The 21,479-nt window shown below is 37.3% G+C and overlaps 1 protein-coding gene across 3 annotated transcripts; it reads right to left on the reverse strand.

Annotated features, from left to right (window-relative positions):
* Positions 1–1,441: 1,441 nt before the first annotated feature.
* esr1 (estrogen receptor 1) lies at positions 1,442–16,483 on the reverse strand. Of its 3 annotated transcripts, none has more exons than XM_067383835.1 (8): positions 16,023–16,483; positions 13,913–14,136; positions 8,566–8,682; positions 7,923–8,261; positions 5,428–5,566; positions 4,237–4,370; positions 2,156–2,339; positions 1,442–1,685 (listed from the first exon to the last, which is right to left on the reverse strand). In XM_067383835.1, the coding sequence occupies exons 1-8, from the start codon at positions 16,481–16,483 to the stop codon at positions 1,445–1,447; spliced, it is 1,839 nt and encodes a 612-aa protein (XP_067239936.1). In that variant the 3' UTR covers positions 1,442–1,444. The 3 variants fall into 3 exon arrangements, with proteins under 3 accessions (XP_067239936.1, XP_067239938.1, XP_067239939.1); XM_067383838.1 differs by having other exon boundaries at positions 1,557–1,685; positions 2,141–2,339; positions 16,023–16,459; XM_067383837.1 differs by lacking the exon at positions 8,566–8,682 and having other exon boundaries at positions 16,023–16,459.
* Between the last annotated feature and the right edge of the window lie 4,996 nt (positions 16,484–21,479).

Raw genomic sequence — 21,479 nt, forward strand, 5'->3', positions numbered from 1 at the left:
GTCAATATAACCACCTATTTTCTAATCCACTGACTGAATAATCTGATAACTACATAGAGGGTATGCATCGACGTCACTTTCCCGCCGAAAGCGCGCTCCCTCAGCTGGACTGAGTGGCAAAAGAACTTGTTGCTTGACTGGATTTAACAGGGGAAACTGCGAAAACGCAGGTAAAACAAACGATTACACTAAAGGTTGGAATTGAATGTGTTCCTTACAACTTGTCAAATAAACCTAATCCATGGATAATGACATACAGCCAGGAGTCGTGTTTCCTGACATTTATATGTAGGCCTACCTGATTTCGACGGCGGGGAAATACATAAAGCAAATCTGCCTGTGAATATTTTATATAACTACAATATAGGTAATCACTTATATCAATGTTATATCTTCATATTGTCCAGCCCTAAAACATAGTTTTACAGTATAGTTTTTGTCAGTGTTGTTGTTTATTGAAAAACACCCAATTAGCCTATGCAGAAGATGGAAAATAATTGATCAGTTGTCAACACAATACGGTATGATTTTACCTCAAAATCCAACAATTTGACACAAAATGATAACTGCCAATCCACGTTTCTCTGCCTGGAGTCGTTGCTTTCTGTAGTTTTTAAATATATATCTCAGGTTTTGTATAAGTTATTTGTACAGTAAATCACAAAGCTCTTTCCTGTTTTGTATGTGTTTTGTTTTTCACGACATTCACGCTGAAAACCAATGCTGCCGCTCAAGGGGCTCGCACACCGGACGCGAAGCTCAGCGCCGCGACACGTCTTTCAAATTCGAACGCATTGTTTTATTTTTTTTCTGAGTCGTAACTGGGCGTCGCGGACAGGCGCCGAATGTCGCCGCCAGTGTGCGCACACAAACAATGCGTTCGAATTTTAAAGATGTGGCGAGGCGCTGAGCTTCGTATCCGGTGAGCGAGCCCCTTCAGTCTTTTGCCACTCAGTGGGCGTGACCGCAGTCGTATCGGTCGACGGTGACATCACGTGCATACCCTCTACTCAGCAATAAAACGCCTGCAGAAATGCTTGTTTCTAATGCACTTCACCAATCACCTCTTGGTTGTTCTTTTTTTCTTTTCCTTTTTATTTATTTATTTGCTTAAGTAGGTTTGTGATGTTAAAGCTGTCAATCAGTAGATATTGAAATAAAAAGCAGCTTCAACTGAAACTCTTAGTGCACCAAAAAGAGCCCTTTTTCAAGAAAATGTTTTCTGTAATAATCTTTGACAAACTCATGAATCAGGTGACCATATATGTATAGTGTTTGGGAGCCTTGTTATTATCTGAAGATCTAACCTGTGTGTTTCTACAAATATGTTCATTTTCACATTCTCATTTCTAGATCTAATCTGACTGAATACTGAATCACAGTCCTTATTACTGGTTTGCAGTCTTCACATTCTGCAGCTGTTGGGATTGTACATGGTACCAGATCAGGGGTCTGGGCTGAGACAGGCAGTGTTGGGCTGCATGGCTCCAGGTCCTCTGGAGGGGCTGCTGCTGCTGCTGCTGGTTGTGGGTGTAGATGGGGGGTCTTTCTCACTCTGTTCACATAGTTGCTGCACCTTTCCTGGGGATTGGAATCGTTGGGCATCCAGCATCTCCAGCAAAAGATCATACAGCGGGACTCGATTCTTACATTTCATATGGTATAAGTGCTCCATTCCTTTGTTGCTTTCAAAAAAAAAAAAAAAAAAAACCAACAAAATTTAAAAATATAATGTGCATGACTGTAATATGAGCAATAATTATTCAGCTACAGTATCCTTATCTAATGGTTGCTAATAAAGGAAAGAAGGTCCCATCAAATGGGTCAACCCTAAGAAAAAACAACAGTAATATTTTTTTTTTTTTTTTTTTTTATTATTATCAATGTTGAAAACAGTTATGTTGCTTAATTTTTGTAGAAACTATCTATTTTTCAGGATTCCTTGATGAAAAGAAAGTTCAAAAGAACAGCATTTATATTAAATTAAAAAATAATTGTTAAAGTCTTTACTGTTACTTTTAATCAATTTATTGCATCCATGTTGAAAAAAATAAAAATTAACAATCTTACAAACTCCAGTCTTTGGAATGGTAATGTATATGAAATGCTTTTTGTATTAATCTTCTTGTTGGAAGTTTACCTCATCTGGGTTTACCTCATGTGTCTGATGTGGGAGAGCAGCAGCAGGAGCTGTGCCTGACGGCGGGACTGCAGCTGCAGCGAGGCACCTGATTTACTGATGCAGTAAATGAGGGCATCAGTGATGTTGTCCAGCATGCACTGCACCATGAAGCTGTCCATCAGGGGCTCCACTGGACTGGAGCAGAATGAAAATGCCCCTGACCAGACAGAAAAAGATGAAGCAATAACTATTTAAACATTACATATGAACATATGACACCTCAGGCATGTTTAGGGTTGTGTGATGTACATTAGAATGTTAAGTGATGACATTATTTTATTCAAAGATTATACAGAGTACACTAGCATGCACAAGTTTGGGGATTTATTTATTTAATTTAATTTTTGTATTCATTGAAATAAATACTTTTTATATAGAAATGATACATTAAAGGTGCCCTAGATTCAAAAATTGAATTTACCTCGGCATAGTAGAATAACAAGAGTTCAGTACATGGAAATGACATACATTCTCAAACTCCATTGTTTCCTCCTTCTTATATAAATCTCATTTGTTTAAAAGACCTCAGAAGAACAGCCGAATCTCAACATAACACCGACTGTTACGTAACAGTCGGGGTGTACGCCCCCAATATTTGCATATGCCAGCTCATGTTCCCAACATTATGAAAGGCATTAGACAAGGGCAGCCAGTATTAACGTCTGGATGTGCACAGCTGAATCAACAGACTAGGTAAGCAAGCAAGAACAATAGTGAAAAATGGCAGATGGAGCAATAATAACTGATATGATTCATGATAACATGATATTTTAGTGATATTCGTTAGCATGTTGCTAATGTACTGTTAAATGTGGTTAAAGTTACCATCTTTTCTTACTGTATTCACGAAGACAAGAGAGCCGTCGCTATTTTCATTTTTAAACACATGTAGTCTGTATAATTCATAAACACAACTTCATTCTTTATAAATCTCTCCAACAGTGTAGCATTAGCCGTTAGCCACGGAGCACAGCCTCAAACTCATTCAGAATCAATGTAAACATCCAAATAAATACTATACTTACGCGATTAGACATGCTGCATGACGAACAATTTGTAAAGATCCATTTTGAGGGTTATATTAGCTGTTTGAACTTTTTTTTATGTTGTTCAAGGCAAGCGTGAGCTCTTGGGGCATAGAGCACCAGATTTAAAGGGCCACACACCCTGAATCGGCTCATTTCTAATTATGCCCCAAAATAGGCAGTTAAAAAAATTAATAAAAAAAAAAATCTATGGGGTATTTTGAGCTGCAACTTCACAGACACATTCAGGGGACACCTTAGACTTATATTATATCTTTTAAAAAAAAGTTCTAGGGCACCTTTAAATTGATCAAAAGTTCTAAAAAAAAAAATGTATCCCGGTTTCTTCCTGTCACATGTCTCTTCAATATCATTTTCATTCGGAACTTTAGCATTACACTACCAAAATATCCAGCAGCACAACTGTTTTCAACATTTATAATAATAAGAAATGTTTCTTAAGCACCAAATCAGCATATTAGAATGATTTCTGTTGTTTTGTTATTGTTAATTCACCCAAAAATGAAATGTATAGCCAGCAATGACATTTCCTCTGAGGAAATGTCATTGCTGGCTTTGCAGGCATCACTGAGCCATCGGATTTCGACAAAAATATCTTAATTTGTGTTCCGAAGATTAACAAAGGTCTTAAGGGTGTGGAACGGCATGAGGGTGAGTAATAAATGACATTATTTAAATTTTTTGGGTGAACTAACCCTTTAACATTCAATTAGCAAGCTAACAGTTTAGCCTAGCTCTAGTTAAGAAAAAGCTCTTTTGTTTAGCTAGAGCATAATATCATAATAGCATGCTACGTTTTTGGTCAGACATTGATGAAGGTGGAAGGGATTGTGTGGAGGAGATTGAATGATTGACCAATCAGAGTCAAGTATTCCAGTGAACTGTGCAATTATATAATATCAAAAGAAGGCTCCAAAGTTTCTTCTTTTTCCAAGTACTCAAATCACAAATTTTACATCTAAAGAGGCTATTAATGATCTTTTTGACTTTCTGTTACCAAAGACTCACCTGAATTGAGAAGTATGATGGCTTTAAGACAAACAAATTCCTCCAGCTTCAGTTTGAGACTGCGGAATCGAGCCACAGTCGCCAAAAGCATGTCGAAAATCTCAGCCATTCCCTCAACACATTCTCCTTCACTCCTGTAAAGAGAAAGACCAGCACTTTATCTATATGTTAGGAGATGGTTTGTACCATTTACTGTGATATGTGCCTTAAAATGGCCCTTCTTTTTTTCTTTCTATGAGCATTGTACATGCTGTTCGCTGTTTACTTTGCTTGACAGGACCTGTAATGGTTCTTATCCTATCTTAGCAGTCTCCTTTCCCTCTCTGTCATGCAACCATTTTATCTTGTCATTTCAGTCTCTTCCCAATTTTACTCAGGATGTTCTTCCAGGATGCTCTATTAAACCCCCAAGCTCACTTTTCTTAACCATGTACAGATGCTGGTTTTGATTAGATTCGTATTTCCTTAGTCAGTGATGACGCTGTTCTTCAGAAGCCCTTTAAAGAAGAAGCCTGTTCCAAATCAGGTCCTTTTTAATTACATGTTACATGTGACATGGTCTTCTGAAGAGGAGCACAAGGCTCTCAGATAAATAGTTCACATCCTTTTTAACAATCTAGTTTTCGCTTCACAATCATTCAATCTCAATTTGTGCACCCCTCTGCTGGGCCAAATCCCTTCTGCGGGGGATAAAACCACATGCAACTCAATGTTCTTTAAGAAATTGAGGCAAAAATAGGCACATGTAGAGGGAATGCATCTGGTCGATGTGACATCTCAAAAAGCTCACAATCACACTCAAAGCATCAGTATCACCAAAATTGCCTGACACTAAAACAAAGCCCAGAGTATCTTTAGAGTATAACAGGTGTCCCCACAGGTTCTGTCACAGCATGTTGGCAATTTTCTATTATTCTTAACAGTCAAGCGAGGTTAAATGTAATCAAAACAACTGAATGTGTTTTTAAAGATTCACAAAGTGTGGTTGCACTTTTCCATGTCCGAATATTTAAATAAAAAGTGATTCTAAGAGTGGCTGAGATTCATTAGATTAGGTTTGAGCTTTGTTTTGTTTTTTTAGCCTAACTAAATGAGTTGTATGTATGAAAAAAAAAAAAAGTGGAAATATTTATTCTACAATGATTGTCTTTTGACAGCGACCTACAAGAGGAGGTGCTGAACATTCAGTACCTATCGAGAATGAGATCCTGAGCAAAGATGAGTTTTCCAGGTGAATGAATGGACCTCCATATGAGGCCGATCATCAACACCTCCAGCCAAGAGCTCTCCAACAACTGAACCTGGTCATGCAGAGACAGGTCCTGGAACCCTGGAGAGAACAGTGACATCATGCTTCATGTGCTACCCCTCACAAGATTTTTTATTTTAAAGAAATCCATTATTTTATAAAACTCATTAAATTATGAGAAAAAAGTCGTTAAATTATGAGAACAAATTCGTTAAATTATGGGAAAAAAAGTTGTTAAATTTCGAAAAAAAAAGTCGAGATAAATGTTGAGAATAAAGTCATTAAATTATGAGAAAAAAGTCGTTAGATTATGAGAACAAATTCGTTAAATTATGAGAAAAAAAGTCATTAAATTTAAAGAAAAAAAAGTTGAGATAAAATGTTGAGAATAAAGTCATTAAATTACGAGAAAAAACTCGTTAAATTTTCAGAAAAAATCGTAATAAAATGTTGAGAATAAACTCATTACAAGAAAAACCTCGTTAAATTTCCAGAAAAAGTCGAGATAAAATGTTGAGAATAAACTCATTAAATTACGAGAAAAAAGTCGTTAAATTATGAGAACAAATTCGTTAAATTATGGGAAAAAAAGTTGTTAAATTTAGAGAGAAAAAAGTCAAGATAAATGTTGAGAATAAAGTCATTAAATTACGAGAAAAAACTCGTTAGATTATGAGAACAAATTCTTTAAATTATGAGAATTTTTTTTTTTAAATTTCGAGAAAAAAAAGTCGAGATAAAATGTTGAGAATAAAGTCATTAAATTACGAGAAAAAACTCGTTAAATTTTCAGAAAAAAGTCTAAATAAAATGTTGAGAATAAAGTCATTAAATTACGAGAAAAAAAGTCGTTAAATTATGAGAACAAATTCGTTAAATTATGGGAAAAAAAGTTGTTAAATTTAGAGAGAAAAAAGTCGAGATAAATGTTGAGAATAAAGTCATTAAATTACGAGAAAAAACTCGTTAGATTATGAGAACAAATTCTTTAAATTATGAGAATTTTTTTTTTTAAATTTCGAGAAAAAAAAGTCGAGATAAAATGTTGAGAATAAAGTCATTAAATTACGAGAAAAAACTCGTTAAATTTTCAGAAAAAAGTAAATAAAATGTTGAGAATAAACTCATTAAATTACGAGAAAAAAGTCGTTAAATTATGAGAACAAATTCGTTAAATTATGGGAAAAAAAGTTGTTAAATTTAGAGAGAAAAAAGTCGAGATAAATGTTGAGAATAGTCATTAAATTACGAGAAAAAAGTCGTTAGATTATGAGAACAAATTCGTTAAATTATGAGAAAAAAAGTCGTTAAATTTCAAGAAAAAAAAGTTGAGATAAAATGTTGAGAATAAAGTCATTAAATTACGAGAAAAAACTCCTTAAACTTTCAGAAAAAAGTCTAAATAAAATGTTGAGAATAAAGTCATTAAATTACGAGAAAAAAGTCGTTAAATTATGAGAACAAATTCGTTAAATTATGGGAAAAAAAGTTGTTAAATTTAGAGAGAAAAAAGTCGAGATAAATGTTGAGAATAAAGTAATTAAATTACGAGAAAAAACTCGTTAGATTATGAGAACAAATTCGTTAAATTATGAGAAAAAAAGTAGTTAAATTTCAAGAAAAAAAAGTCAAGATAAAATGTTGAGAATAAAGTAATTAAATTACGAGAAAAAAGTCGTTAAATTATGAGAATTTAATGACTTTTTTCTCGTAATTTAACAAGTTTATTCTCAACATTTTATCTTGACTTTTTTCTCAAAATTTAACGACTTTTTTCTCATAATTTAACGAGTTTATTCTCAACATTTTATCTAGACTTTTTTCTCGAAATTTAACAACTTTAATCTCAAGATGGTTTTATTTTTTTATTATTGCTTGGCCCTAATCCTCTTCCATAGATGCTAACATTAGAAAAAAATAAAAAATAAAGCATATTTCATTACTATGATTAAAATGACCTTCTCTGTGATGTATAAAAGAGGGTTAGAAGAGTAATGATTAGCACATTCCAGGAAATAATTATGGAATATGAAATTCAAGTGTTTCACCTACATATAACATTAAAGTCTCATCCGCTGATAAATTGTTTACTGCTCCTAGGAGGGTTAATTAAGACATCTGAACATCAAATATAACGGCTCCCTTAAAGTCCCAGCAGGTCTCTTATGTGTGCTAAGCTCAGCAGGAGGCCAAATCAAACTGAGGCGCAGCATAGATCACTGTAATAACACCCATGTTCTTTATCTTTGCGCCTGTGACCTTGTCATTTAAATCTCTGCCACCTGTGCTGTCGAAAACTGCTGCCACGGTTACAAAAACTGGCAAGGCTGTCACCGAGGACACTTTCTCAGAAGTACCTCCAGATTTAAAAACCTTTCCTTCGATGCTGCACTCACAATTAAAGCAACTTTAATTGATCTTTGAAAGGATTATATACCTGGTACTTTCTTAGCCCAGGTGATCATGTGGACGAGTTCTTTGTCAGCCATGTTTGTGAGCAGGGACATCATGGTGATCTCGGTGTACGGGCGGCTGTGCTTCTGACGTGAACAGACAGCCGGCGGCTCTGCCCCCAGAAGCAACACCAGCACCTGGTCAGGTGGCATCAATACAGCGCTGGCCACCCCGCTGCTGCTCTTCTTCCTCTTTTCCTGAGGGGTAGCTGTCCTCAGTGCAGCACGGCTTGACTGCTCATTGTAGCTCTTGTCACGATCCTCATTACTGCTCCTCCTCCTCTCGCGCCTGACAGCGCGGCCACCGCGGTCCTTACGAATACCTGCAATGTCAAAGATGAGGGCCATAATACTCTGCTGTCAAACTATTTGAAAAAAGAGAAGATGAAAGCCTGTGAACAAGCTCGTCAGCCTGATTAAATGGGAGACATGCTTTTGTGTGCATCTATGAATATTTAATTTACATTCTGAAATTCTGCATTATGCTCAATGACAGTAGTACTGTACTCTAGAGGCTGCTTTAAAAAATGATGATCGTGAGGGAGCTCCTGACACATGGCATTGTTTAAGTGAGACTTAAAGAAAGAGAGAGAGAGAGAGAGAAAAGTAGGAATATATTTGATGTACCTCCTTTCATCATGCCTACTTCATAACACTTGCGTAGTCTGCATGCTTGGCAGCTCTTCCTGCGGTTTCTGTCAATAGTGCACTGGTTGGTCGCTGGACAAACATAGTCATTATGACCTAGAGGCAGAGAAGTGAAGCTTGTTTTTTCATCTTTCTTTTACCTTCAAATTCTTGCTTAAACAGCAAAATGCTGAGTATATGCCAGATCTACTTTAAGATTAGCTTTCAGAGATGTTTTTCCATTTTTAACTCTGCATTAGGGATATGTAAATAGTGTTCTGTCACAAGCAACAAAGAGTGCAGTGCAGCGCATCAATGGCCTTGGATTTGATTAAGCACTGAGAGCAGGTACATGCTGTTCCAGTGCTCCAAATAAAATTTTAAATTAGATGAGTGTCTCAGCCAAATGTCACAGACTTGCACACAAACACATGAACATCCAAACCACTGAATAAAACCATAATCCTAGTGAGGTTTGTAATAGGATATTATACAACAGAGAATCCAAAATATTCATATGAAAATTTGGATGTGAATAAGATAATAGTAGCAAACACATTTTAGGTTAATAAGCCATTTTGGGTGCCCTGGGAAGTGTAGATGATAACATTTTATAATTATAAAATTTTTGATTTTTCATTTAACAGTTTCTTTAACTTAAAATAGTACCGGTCAAAAGTTTGGACATTACTATTTTTGGACATAACACATTACTATTTTTAATGTTTTTGAAAGAAGTCTCTTATGCTTATCAAGCCTGCATTTATTTGATAAAAAAAATACAGAAAAAAAAAAAAAAACAGTAATATTGTGAAATATTATTACAGTTTAAAATATTTCTATTTCAATATACTTTAAAATATAATTTATTCATGTGATCAAAGCTGAATTTTCAGCATCATTACTCCAGTCTTCAGTGTCACATGATCCTTCAGAAATCATTCTAATATGCTGATTTGCTTTGATGAATGAAAAGTAAAAAAAAGAACAGCATTTATTTAAAATAGAAATCTTTTGTATACACTATATACACTACTGTTCAAAAGTTTGTGGTAATTTTTTTTTTTAAAGAAATTAATACTTTTATTCAGCAAGGATGTGTTAAATTGATAAAAAATGATAGTAAAGATAGTAAAGACTTATTATACTTATATTTTTTGAAAAGATTCCCATTGTGAATAAATGCTGTTCTCTGAAGACTGGAGTAATGGCTGATGAAAATTCAGCTTTGCACCACAGAAATAAATTATATTTTAAAATATAATAAAATAGAAAACTTATTTTAAATTGTAATAATATTTCACAATATTACTGTTTTTTCTGTATTTTTGTAAAAAAAAAAAAAAAAAAAAAATGCAGGATTGATGAGCATAAGAGACTTTTTTTTTTCAGAAACATTAAAAATAGTAATGTCCAAATATTTGATCAGTACTATATATACTATAATTTTAATGATGGTTCAGGAGTTCACATTTACTTATTATTAGACAGAGTAAAGGTTATGTGTATTTGGTGTGCTGTCTGGGGAGAGGGCTCCAAGCTTGGAAATTTGGCGAACACAGAGTAACCCTCCAAACCCCACCCCCCCGGTTGTGATAAGAATAGTTAGGACTAGAAGTGAGGAGATGGGGTGGAGGAGGGATGCTGATAAACTCAACAAACAGACGTAAGTCTGATGTATATATAACTCTTATCATTAACTGAGTTAAATATCTGAACGTGCTCCTCCCGAACTTTGTTAATAAAACATTATTTATGGGAGGAATAGTCACAACACAAAGTGCATTGCACTCTGCTATGTATGGGGCTGCGTAACCGCAGACCATTAAGAGTGCCTATGATGATCCTGGTCCACCGACTAAAACGCCTACAATGGGTACGCGAGCAGTGGAAGAAGGTCACCTAGTTAGTCCAAGCATTTTATTTTCCATTACGCGGACAGCCATATACATATGCGCTGTTTACCTGGGGAACTGATGGCACCAGTATCCACTGTGGGACGACAACAAGCCAGTGGAGGGAGTATGATGCTCTGGGCAATGTTCTGCTGGAAAACCCTGGGTCCAGCCATTCATGTGGATGTCAATTTGACATGTCCCACCTAAACATTGTTGCAGACCAGGTACACCCCTTCATGACAATAGTGTTCCTTGGCGGAAGTGGCCTTTTTCAGCAGGATAATGCACCCTGCCACACTGCACATGTTGTTCAGGAATGGTTTGAGGAACATGATGATTGATGAAGAGTTCAAAGTGTTGACCTGGCCTCCAAATTCCAAATAAAATCCACCTCGTCCTCATACTGTGCCTAACTTGGACTTATCCACAGTCCTCCGGGCCCTTTGAGGTCCTCCCTACCCAGGTGAAAAAAAAAAAGAAAAAAAAAAGTACTTCTATAATAGTGCTCTATTTTTGCACACTAAATTTCGTACTTAATATACTAAAAATTCTTCTTTAATACTTCTTAAGATAATCTTAAGAACATCTAAGTGTACTCAACTGTGCTATTTTGAGACACCATGAAATATGAACTAAAATGTGCTTTTAATATACTGTACTATCTCTGTATAAAAAATATATTTAGTTACACTTGAACCCATAGTGTACTACAAGTGGTATTATGAATGGCAAGTCGGTCAAGTGAGTGGGCAACCTGCAAGCACTCTCGGTCAGCACTTCTTGTCTTGAGTTTGGGCCTAACGACTGTAAAATCATCTTCAAACCGAGACATGACTATGTGCCCAAGGTGCTCTACATACCATTCAGAGCACAGGTTATTATCCTTCTAGCTCTTCCCAGCTCAGAGGACAAGCAGGGTCCTAATTCACTCTGCCTGTTCCTGGCTCTTAGTGTTCACGTAGAGCACTCTAGCCACTTTCGACAGTCAGAGCAGCTCTTTGTATGCTTCGGAGGCCGCTCTAAAGGGCTGCCTTTAACAAAGCAAAGACTGTCCTACTGGATAGTCGAAGCTATAGCCCTGTCTTACACCTCAGTAGGCTTACAGTGTCCTATTAGAGTGAGGGCCCACTCCACCAGAGGGATGGCCTCCTCCTGGGCTTTGGTCCAATGAGATCTCGATTGGAGACATCTGTGCGGCAGCTGGCTAGTCTTCGCCGTCTGCCTTCACTAGCTTTTATAAGCTCTCAGAGCAGCTTACGTTCTGCGCTAATAGCACAGCGCTATTGGACATGAGAGACCATTTTGAAAGGGAATGCTCCGATTACTAATGTAACCTCAGTTCCCTGAGATAACAGCAACAAGAGTTGCGTTCTCAGCAGTGCTATAAAGCTGCACACGAGTCAAGGACTGTCGCCATCAGTCGAAAGATTCTGATATATAATGACTCTGTCCGTTTTGGTGGACTGAAATGCCATTTGTTTGTGCAGCTACACCAACATTAACAACTCAGGCTTCAGTATTTAGAGTAAACAGGAGTTTCCCCATAGAGTCTTCACACAACACTCGTTCCCGTTATCTCAGGTAACCGAGGTTTCGTTAGTAACCGGAGCATTTATTCCTCATAGAAAACCTGGTATAAAGGCACTCATTATTTTGACTGTGAATATGGGATCTAAAGTTGTAACATTTTTATTGCAGGGATCTCAAACTCAAATTATATTAAATGATTATATATAGGCTACTCAAAAATCGCAGAAAGTAAAAATGTAATTACTCTTTTTCTATTCCCGCTTCTGTTCTTTTCGCTGCCTTCTAGTCCTGTCTGTCTTCTCTCTCTTTCAACATCATGTCTTTCTATCATTCTGTAATCCCTTATACTGTAATTCCCCTCACTCAATGTGTCCTGAAACCCATTTGTCAGGCACACACTTACAGTCATTTTCCTCCAGTTTCTTGCTCAGTTTTCCTCACCAAAATGGCAGTTAAAGTCAGCAGCAGTTACCTGCCTCAGGAAAGAGCTCATCAGGAGCTTGTTTGTCGGGGTCAAGCTCAAAACATCCACCCAGCCTCTCATCTCACCAAACCCACCCAGATCTGCACCCCCTTCCAACACAATACAGAACTGCAAATAAGGTGCAGGCAGACACATCTGTGAGTTGCCTTTGAAAATGTCAGTCTCTCATCAGATTTAGCACGTGTGAGACTTTGATTTTCACCTTTTTCTGTCACCTTTAAAAGGGAGGACAGTAGTGAACATGCAAGGATGATTACATACTGCACACATTCACACATTAAAAATTATATTTGAAAGCACAAGGGTTTGACTTGAAAATAGAAAAACGGAAAATCGAATTATTTTTCTTTTTGCCAGCACCCATATATTTTTTTGGATAATGCTTTCAGGTGACTGAGAAAACTATTGGTTGTAAGTGATCAAATTTTTTTCCCAAGGATGAATTAATGGGCACTGTTATGCGCATATAGACTAAATAACCTACTAGAATTCAATCAATAACCTAATTTTATTGAGTAACTGTGTTCTCAAAATTCACTATGAAATCAAAATGAACAATTCTTGTTTTTTATGGGATATTGCACAACTTACCATAAATGATTTGTCCGTGGTCATAACTATTATTATTATTATTTAATTAATGTGTCCTCGTAACCTTTAAAATTAGCATGAAACAGAATTTGCGATAGTCTTTTCTTCCCTATTGTGATGTTTATTTCAGTAAAATATTACTGAAATCATGCAATATTCCATAAAAAAATAAGAATAGTCAATTTTGATTTCATGGTGACTTTCAAAACCCTTGCAGCCATAGGCTATCTCCTCTCTGATGACGTGTTTTTCGGCGCGAGGGCGGGATAACTTGCTCGAGCCTCGCGTCTTCTGCACTTCTTCCGCATGACACGGCCTTCTAAACAACGCGTCGTTAAAGTTAAAAGATGTTCAACTTTGGGGGAAAAACGCTTTACGACACCTTACATTTTCCCCCACCGCCATGAATCTCCCGTTTTTAAACGCAAAACGTGTATGTGTGAACTGTGAAATGTTCTGTGTTTGCGCGTTCCCGACCGACTTTTGTGCAGTGGTAGGATTTGTTTTTTTTGTTTTTTTTTGGTGATTCTTTCCTGATTCTTTCTTACATCATTACGCCAATAGGTGGCGATAATCATTTAATAATTCACTTTAACCGATTAGTTCAAAAACACCGATTCATTACTAAGCGTTGTTTGGAAACGAAACGTTTGACTGCTCGAACTTTGTTTGGATCTATTTTCAATTGCGGAAAAAAAGAAAGTAACGGCAATAAATGTAATTTAGGCTACTTAATATTCGCGAATTAGTTGTTCTCATTGTCAGAAAAGTTGCGAGTAGCAGCCGAATCACAGCCATGCTGATATTCAGAACAGCAAGATTGCTCGTCTAACATGCTGGTTACCTTGAATGCTTCTCTTGAAGAAAGCTTTGCATCCCTCACAGGACCAGACTCCATAATGATAGCCAGAGGCATAGTCACTGCACACCGCACAGAAGCGCGTCTCCTTCCCTGAATCAAACCCTCCTGCAGCTCTTGATCCGGTGTACAACTCCTGCCTGTCAGTCGCACTGCACAACACCTCACACAGACCAACACCTGCCTGCTGAGAAGATACCACACTGGACCTAGAGACAGAAAAAGGTAAGATATCAATACAGTGGATAATGATAACAACCAGGCCAAGTTCTAACCATCACTGCACACACACATACACATATATAAATATAAAAATAAACATGCACAATTAAATATCCAACACTGGCATTTATAATATATATATATATATAAACCTGTCATCTGATAACCAATAAATTAGCATTACTTCATGCATCCCTATATATAAATAAATTCTAGAGCACGTATGTTAATTTTAAGATTTTGAGACACAAATTTGTAATGTCCAAGGAGAATACGTACGTGACTGCAAACAGTGGACAAGTGCGACCAGCCCCGTTTCCTTCTGACCCCTTGTTCCACTGTTTGTAAATATTTATTTTATCTTTAATTCTGATGTCCAGCAGATATATTGCATAACCTCAGAAAAGGATTGCAGTGATGTCCAATGTCACCAAATGACAACTGAGGTCTCCAAGCAGCCTGAAGCAGTAGATGAATTCCCACTCTTTTTTTCTTTCTTTTTTTTTTTTTAAGTGAAACTGTAATATTTACCTTTTGACAAAATATTTAAACAACAGGTTTTACTAAAAAATGGTCTCTTCAACATGTGTAGTGATTTTGTTTTTTTAACCATTAACCTCTTCTTAGTTCTTTTGAAAGTGAAAAATGTGCTCCCTGTGCATTCAGACAGGACATGATAATTCAAATACCACTGTTGTTTTCACTTGTTGTTTTGTACTTTCCTCAAGGTCTACAGACAGAATTTGATCAGAGGCTTTGCAAATTTACACTTCTTTCTGTGATGAGTGTACTTCAGTCCCTATGCCGGATAGTGGCGTTTACAATCCTAACATTCTTCTTTCCAAGAAGTCAAGAAATACTAAATTAACAGCACAAACATAAAGTAACAACAAATAAAATAAACCGTATTTAGTTCAAACGCACAGAATGTATGTAAGAGAACACTCAATGTGACACTGGACACAAACAGGTCTAAAATGCTTTGTATCCATCTGTGTATTCCTCAAACATACTCAGTGATTTCTCAATCTACACACATTAGCAGATTATGATCTGTTCTTTAGGGTAATACAGAAAGTGTCCTATCCTGTTCTAACCACGAGATCAGCATGTACTTTCTGACCAACAATATTTCTTTTTTTTTTTCCTGTTAAGAGAAAGAAAATGTAAGAAAGAGAAAGAAAGTGTTTACAACCTTAACATAAAAGTCATACACAGTCTCAATGTGACTGTAACATGCCAAAGACCAACAAACTGTTTGTCATACACAACGCACAATACCGTAGCCATAAACAATTAGGGACATAAAAAGAAAGTCATTTATAAAATATATGCAACACATCAGTCTTTAAAATATTGTAAAAAATGTTGGCTAATAATGGTACTTAAATTGCAAGCAAAACATATTCACAAAATGAATAAGTGTACAATGTGCCAGAATGGTTTCACCAGGTTGTGTATGTAAGGTGTTGTTTGTAAAAATTAACCTCGGTAAGCAGGTATCCAAGCAGGATTTGAGTGCTAGACCAAACATTATGCCTCGATGAATCATAAATCAGGTGTAAATGACCCCCAGAACAACCTCATCAGATTAACTGAACACCCAACAATATTTCATGTCCATTTTACAATCTTAAACATCTTATATAGTTTCCTTTCATGTTATTTCATGCACCTTGGAAATGGCCATAGAAACTTGATGTTAAGAGATAAACCATTTTTGATTTCTACAAAAGATCTTAAAACCAATACAATCTCTTAAAGTTGTGTATAAATTCATGAACTTGTAAACCAACTTTATTTTTTACTTCATTTAGAACCTGGAATTCTTCACCTACAACAGCGTCCAAAACATATTTAAAGCTGCACTGACCTGTAGACTGTGCTAGAAGATGCGTCCAGGTAGTAAGACACCTGGTGGCTCGAGTGGTGTCCTCCATGATGGCTCAGGTACGGGGACAGCTGAGGGCTTGAGGGTGCAAACATGAGAGGGCTGCTGGATCCGGTGGCCAACGTCTGCAGATGTTCTTCAACGGGGGGCGCGTGGGGGTCCGTGGGAACCGGGTAGTATCCGACAGATGCAGGATCTGCGGGCGACGAGGTGCCGTAGGTTTGTGTGGGGTCTGGGTACTCATAGGCTCCATCAAGGTAGTTGACAGAGGAGCTGATGCCTCCTGCGCTGTGCTCCTCCTTGGGGTACATGGGCGAGAGTTTGTGAGCAGTGGGCGGTGAGGAAAGTCCCTCTAGGTGTTTTCTCTCCGGGTTCAGGCTAGTCCTGCGTTGCTGCCTGGCACCAGCAGCCTCTTTGCTGGTCTGCCCTTCAGACATCACCATGGAAACACACACACAGCCTTAGGGTACTAACTGTTCATAAGCAACCACCAAAAGACTGTTTCTGTCTTTTTTAAGCTCAGTCTTTTTTTTCCACCTCCCACTGTCTTTCTCAAACTCTCTCTCCCTTGTTCTGCTTTGCTTCCGCCCCACTGCTCTGTCTACTCCTCCAGTCCTCCTTGGGCTGAGACTCAAAATGTGATGTTTTTTCTAAAATATGTGAGGCTGCTTTCCATGTGCCTTCTATTTCTTTCTTAAAATACTTTTTTTCCCCTTTTCCCTTAAAATACCTTCACTTTCTTTCTTCAGTATCTAAAACTACCACTCTAACATGGATGCCTTTTTCTAGCCTTAAATATTACACTTCAGGAAGGATTAAACACAGTGAGCAACACTACAGCTGAAAGGTGAACAGTCAAGTCTGAGGTGAGGTACTTTTCTATTAAACAGGAAACTGATAGGACAGGAAACTTAACTGAAACTACTAATAATAGAAATATATGCTTGATTTTAAACCACTAGGTCAACACACACATGGAATATCATTTCTAGTGGAAACTAAAAAAAGAGAGAAAAAAAATAGTTGTTGAATCCTTTTTTACATCATCCTTACCAAATTTTAAGTCAGTCCTCTGATTTTATATGTTTAGCCCCATCACAAGTAGCCTGGATGCATCCCCTCGCTGCTGTATGTCTGACTTCCTGTGTCCTTACTTTCACTGTCTGTCACTCTGGCTAAAAAAAAAAAGAAGAAGAGGAAAACAAATTAAAGACTGGTCGATATTGGCGGTCACTCTTCAGAGCAGGTCATGGCAACCAGGTAAACAAGAGATAGGAGGTCACCATCTGATTCACTTGCCAAAACCTTTGGATTTTACAGGTGACATGTTTAAAAACCACTTTGCATGTTGCTGTCATGGGAAATTATACTTAAAAATTATTTGTTAAAAGATTTTTGCTAGAGTTTAAAAAGGGAATCATATATTGTTCAGCTCACAAGGGACAAACAAGTCTGTGTGATGATAATCAATTCTCTGTACCGGCAGCTATTAAGGTTGAAATGGAAAGTGTGTAGGTGTCTGTGCTCATCGTTCAATTCTGTTTTGGAGGCCTTGGCTAATTGAGTTTAGATTTCCCTTTAAAAGGAAAAAAATTAGTATTTTTACTTATTTTTTCCTGAGTAATATATACTACTGTTCAAATTATGGGGGTCAATGATTTTATATATCTATATAAAAATATTAAAATGACAACATGAAAGAAGTCTGCTTGGAATCTTTGCAAATGTGTGTATATATATATATATATATATATATTTACAGGCTTTCCTCAATACTTTGTTGAAGCACCTTTGGCCCTAATAACAGCCTCAAGTCTTTTTGAGTATGATGCTTGTGATGGAATTTTTGGATTAATTAATAATGGAGTAACATTTCTTTTCTTATACAGGCCTAATTAGGTGCTAACTCTCAAATAGAGAAATAGTTACTAGGACTGAGTGTTGTAACAAGTGGAAACATTGTGCTGTGCTGGCTAGACAGCATCCCTCTAAGGATAAAATAAAATAGTCTATGAAAAACTATTTTAACCTATTGAGTAATCAGTGAACTATTAACCCGGTGATATTTTTTGATGATCTTGTGATTCAGTTGTTCTAATCTAAATTTACTCCACCAGTAAGAGGAACTGAGATGTTTTTTCTTAAATCTGAACCAATCATATTAAGACTGATGATAATGAGTAGATCCTGCTATACTGACTGTGAGATGTACCTGAAATCCTATAAAACCTGCTGTATTCCTTTGTTCGGAGAGAAATTCTCTGGGATTGATGGGAACTCTCTCAGCCGTGTTAAAGGACAACAACTGGAGTCTCTGCTTATTACTGGGCAGCAAGTCAGGTTGGGGTACACTAAGTTTAAGAGGGTCAAGACGTTGACCGAAATATTATTGAGTGTCGATTAGGAGACGCCCCAGGAACAGGTAAACTGAAGTCAGGTGTGTAGGGGAAAAATCTACCACATACTAAAAGCTACAAAGCCACTACTTTGTTATCTTGGCTGTGTGCTTAGGGTTGTTGTCCAGTTGGAATATGAACCTTCGTCCCAGTCTGAGGTCCACAGCACTCTTGAGCACCTCATCAAGGATGTCTCTGTACATTGTTGCATTAATTTTTCCCTTGATCCTGACTAGTCTCCTAGCTCCTAGCTCCTGACACTGAAAAACATCCCCATAGCAAGATGCTGCCACCACCATGCTTCACTGTAGGGATGGTATTGGCCAGATAATGAGCGGTGCCTGGTTTCTTCCAGACATGATGCTTGCTGTTCAGGCCAAAGAGTTCAATGTTTGTTTCATCAGAGAATTTTGTTTCTTGTGGTCTGAGAGTCCTTCAGGCGGGCTGTCATGTGCCTTTTACTCAGGAGTGGATTCCGTCTGGCCACTCTACCATACAGGCCTGATCAGTGGAGTGCTGCAGAGATGGTTGGTTCTCCTCTCTCTCCAAAGGAATGCTGGAGCTCTGTCAGAGTGACCATCGGGTTCTTGTCACCTCCCTGACTAAAGCCCTTCTCCCTCTGATCGCTCAGTTTGGCTAGGCGGCCCACTCTAGGAAGAGTCCTAGTGGTTCCAAACTTCTTCCATTTACAGATGATGGAGGCCATTGTGCTCATTGGGACCTTCAATGCTGCAGAAATGTTTCTGTACCCTTCCTCAGATCTGTGTCCAATACAATCCTGTCTTGGAGGTCTACAGACAATTCCTTAGACTTCTCTGACATGCACTGTTAACTGTGGGATCTTATTCAATTCACATTTATTTTTTATAGCGCTTTTCACAATACATATCGTTTCAAAGCAGCTTTACAGAGAATGCATGTCAAAATTACAATATTAGAAGAATGCAGTTAGCAAATAATGTAATAATTTGTGCAATTAATTTACAAACACTGTTAGCATTTAATTTTAAGGTAGAAGCATTGAGCTCCTGGAAAAATGAAATACATCAACAATAATTAGGATATATAGAAATTTGGGAATGTGCATTTTGCATCTTCTAAGGTATTCGCAGGAGTTGGCGCCGTCTCTTCATAAGTGTTGGTCATCTGAGGTCTTCTTAAGAGGCTGGATCCAAACTGACGTCATGAAGGCATGAACTAACTTTTCTGCATCAGAAATCGATAACATATTCCGTATCTTAGCAATTTTTCTGAGGTGGAAGAAGGCTGTTTTTGTAACATATGAAATATGATTTTCAAAGGACAAGTTGCTGTCTAATATAACACCAAGGTCTTTAACTGTCGGGGATGGAGTAACAGTACATCCTTCTAAATGCAGATTGTAGTCTTTTACTTCTTTAACACACTCTGTCCGATTGGATAATTTAGAGATTTCATCTGGTTGTGTTGAAATATATAATTGAGTATCATCGGCATAGCAGTGGAAACTAATTCCATGTTTTCTTATAATATTGCCAAGTGGGAGCATGTAGATTGAAAATAGCAGAGGGCCTAACACTGATCCTTGCGGCACTCCGTAATTTACTATCGTTATATTAGATTTTTCCCTGTTTAGATAGACAAAATTGTGACCGTCTGATAGGTACAACCTAAACCACCGTTAATGCCTGGCCCTGAATACCAGTATAATTTTGTAGTCGGTCTAGGAGTATTTTATGATCTATAGTGTCGAACACAGCACTGAGATCAAGTAACACTAGTACTGAGTACTGAGCCTTGGTCAGAAGCTAGAAGTAAGTCGTATGTCATTTTAACGAGCGCAGTTTCTGTGCTATAATGGGATCTGAATCCTGACTGAAATTTTTCATAGATAGCGTTTTTTTTGCAAGAAGGGGCACAGTTGGGCCGATACCACTTTTTCTAGTATTTTAGACATAAATGGTAGATTTTAAATGGGTCTGTAATTTGCTAATACATTTGGATCTAATTGTGGTTTCTTAATGAGAGGCTTAATAACTGCTAGCTTGAACGGTCGGGGAACGTGACCTAGAGATAAAGACGAGTTGATAATATTGAGAAGAGGCTCTTCTGCTACAGGTAACAGTTCTTTCAGTAGTTTAGTGGGTATTGGATCTAATAAACATGTTGTTGGTTTAGACGCAGTGATAAGTTTATTTAGCTCTTCCTGTCCTATAGTTGTAAAGCACTTTTATAGAGAGGTGTGTGCCTTTCCAAATCATGTCCAATCAACTGAATTTACTACAGGTGGACTCCAATCAAGTTGTAGGCTGCGTCCGAAAACCTGGGTAGCTGACTTGCTGCCTCGCTGCCTTATCAAGCAATGACTTGTAAGGCAGCGTTTGTGCATGAAGGCACCTCATGAAACGGATTTTCGGACAGACTTCTGAGGCAGCAAAAGAGTTTAATGATCTACAGCAATATAGCGCAAGCTTTAGTGAAAACTAAACAAATATTTAATTACTACAGTAGTCATTTCTCGCTAGAAATGACATCAAAAGTGGAAAATGTTGGTAAAAAATGTACATTTACTCACAAACTGGCCAGCAAATGCAACTTTTGGATGCCATCTTTATTTTTCTAGCTCAACTGTCACAGAATGCAAAGCACAGGATTGTGGGATATCAAAGGCAGCGAAGGATACATCTATGCTGTCTTAAAAATGCAATCAGAGGAAGGTATCTCGGGAAACAGGAAGTGAAGCTAACATTGAATTCAGACGTGCCTTGATGCCTTCCTACCTTGAAATGTGTCCAAAGGCAGCATTTTTTCAGTTTTCGGATGCAGCCGTAGACACATCTCAAGGATGAACAGTGGAAAGAGGATGTGCCTGAGCTCAATTTTGAGAGTCATGGCAAAGGCTGTGAATACTTGTGTACATGTTTTTTTGTTTTGTTTTTGTTTTTTATAAATGTACAAAGATTTCAAACAAACTTCTTTCACGTTGTCATTATGGGGTATTGTTTGTAGAATTTTGAGGAAAATAATAAATGTAATAAATTTTGGAATAAGGCTGTAACCTTTC

Source organism: Chanodichthys erythropterus, chromosome 4, assembly GCF_024489055.1.
Source record: "Chanodichthys erythropterus isolate Z2021 chromosome 4, ASM2448905v1, whole genome shotgun sequence".
Lineage (NCBI taxonomy): Eukaryota > Metazoa > Chordata > Actinopteri > Cypriniformes > Xenocyprididae > Chanodichthys > Chanodichthys erythropterus.

What these genes read in the sequence shown, in the direction of transcription:
- esr1 (XM_067383835.1), bottom strand. Translation starts at nt 16,483, where the DNA reads ATGGTGATGTCTGAAGGGCAGACCAGCAAAGAGGCTGCTGGTGCCAGG. An exon ending in CTTCAAGAGAAGCATTCAAG is followed by an intron (nt 8,683 to 13,912) that starts GTAACCAGCATG and finishes CTCTGCCTCTAG; the next exon opens with GTCATAATGACTATGTTTGT. An exon ending in AGTAGGCATGATGAAAGGAG is followed by an intron (nt 8,262 to 8,565) that starts GTACATCAAATA and finishes TTGACATTGCAG; the next exon opens with GTATTCGTAAGGACCGCGGT.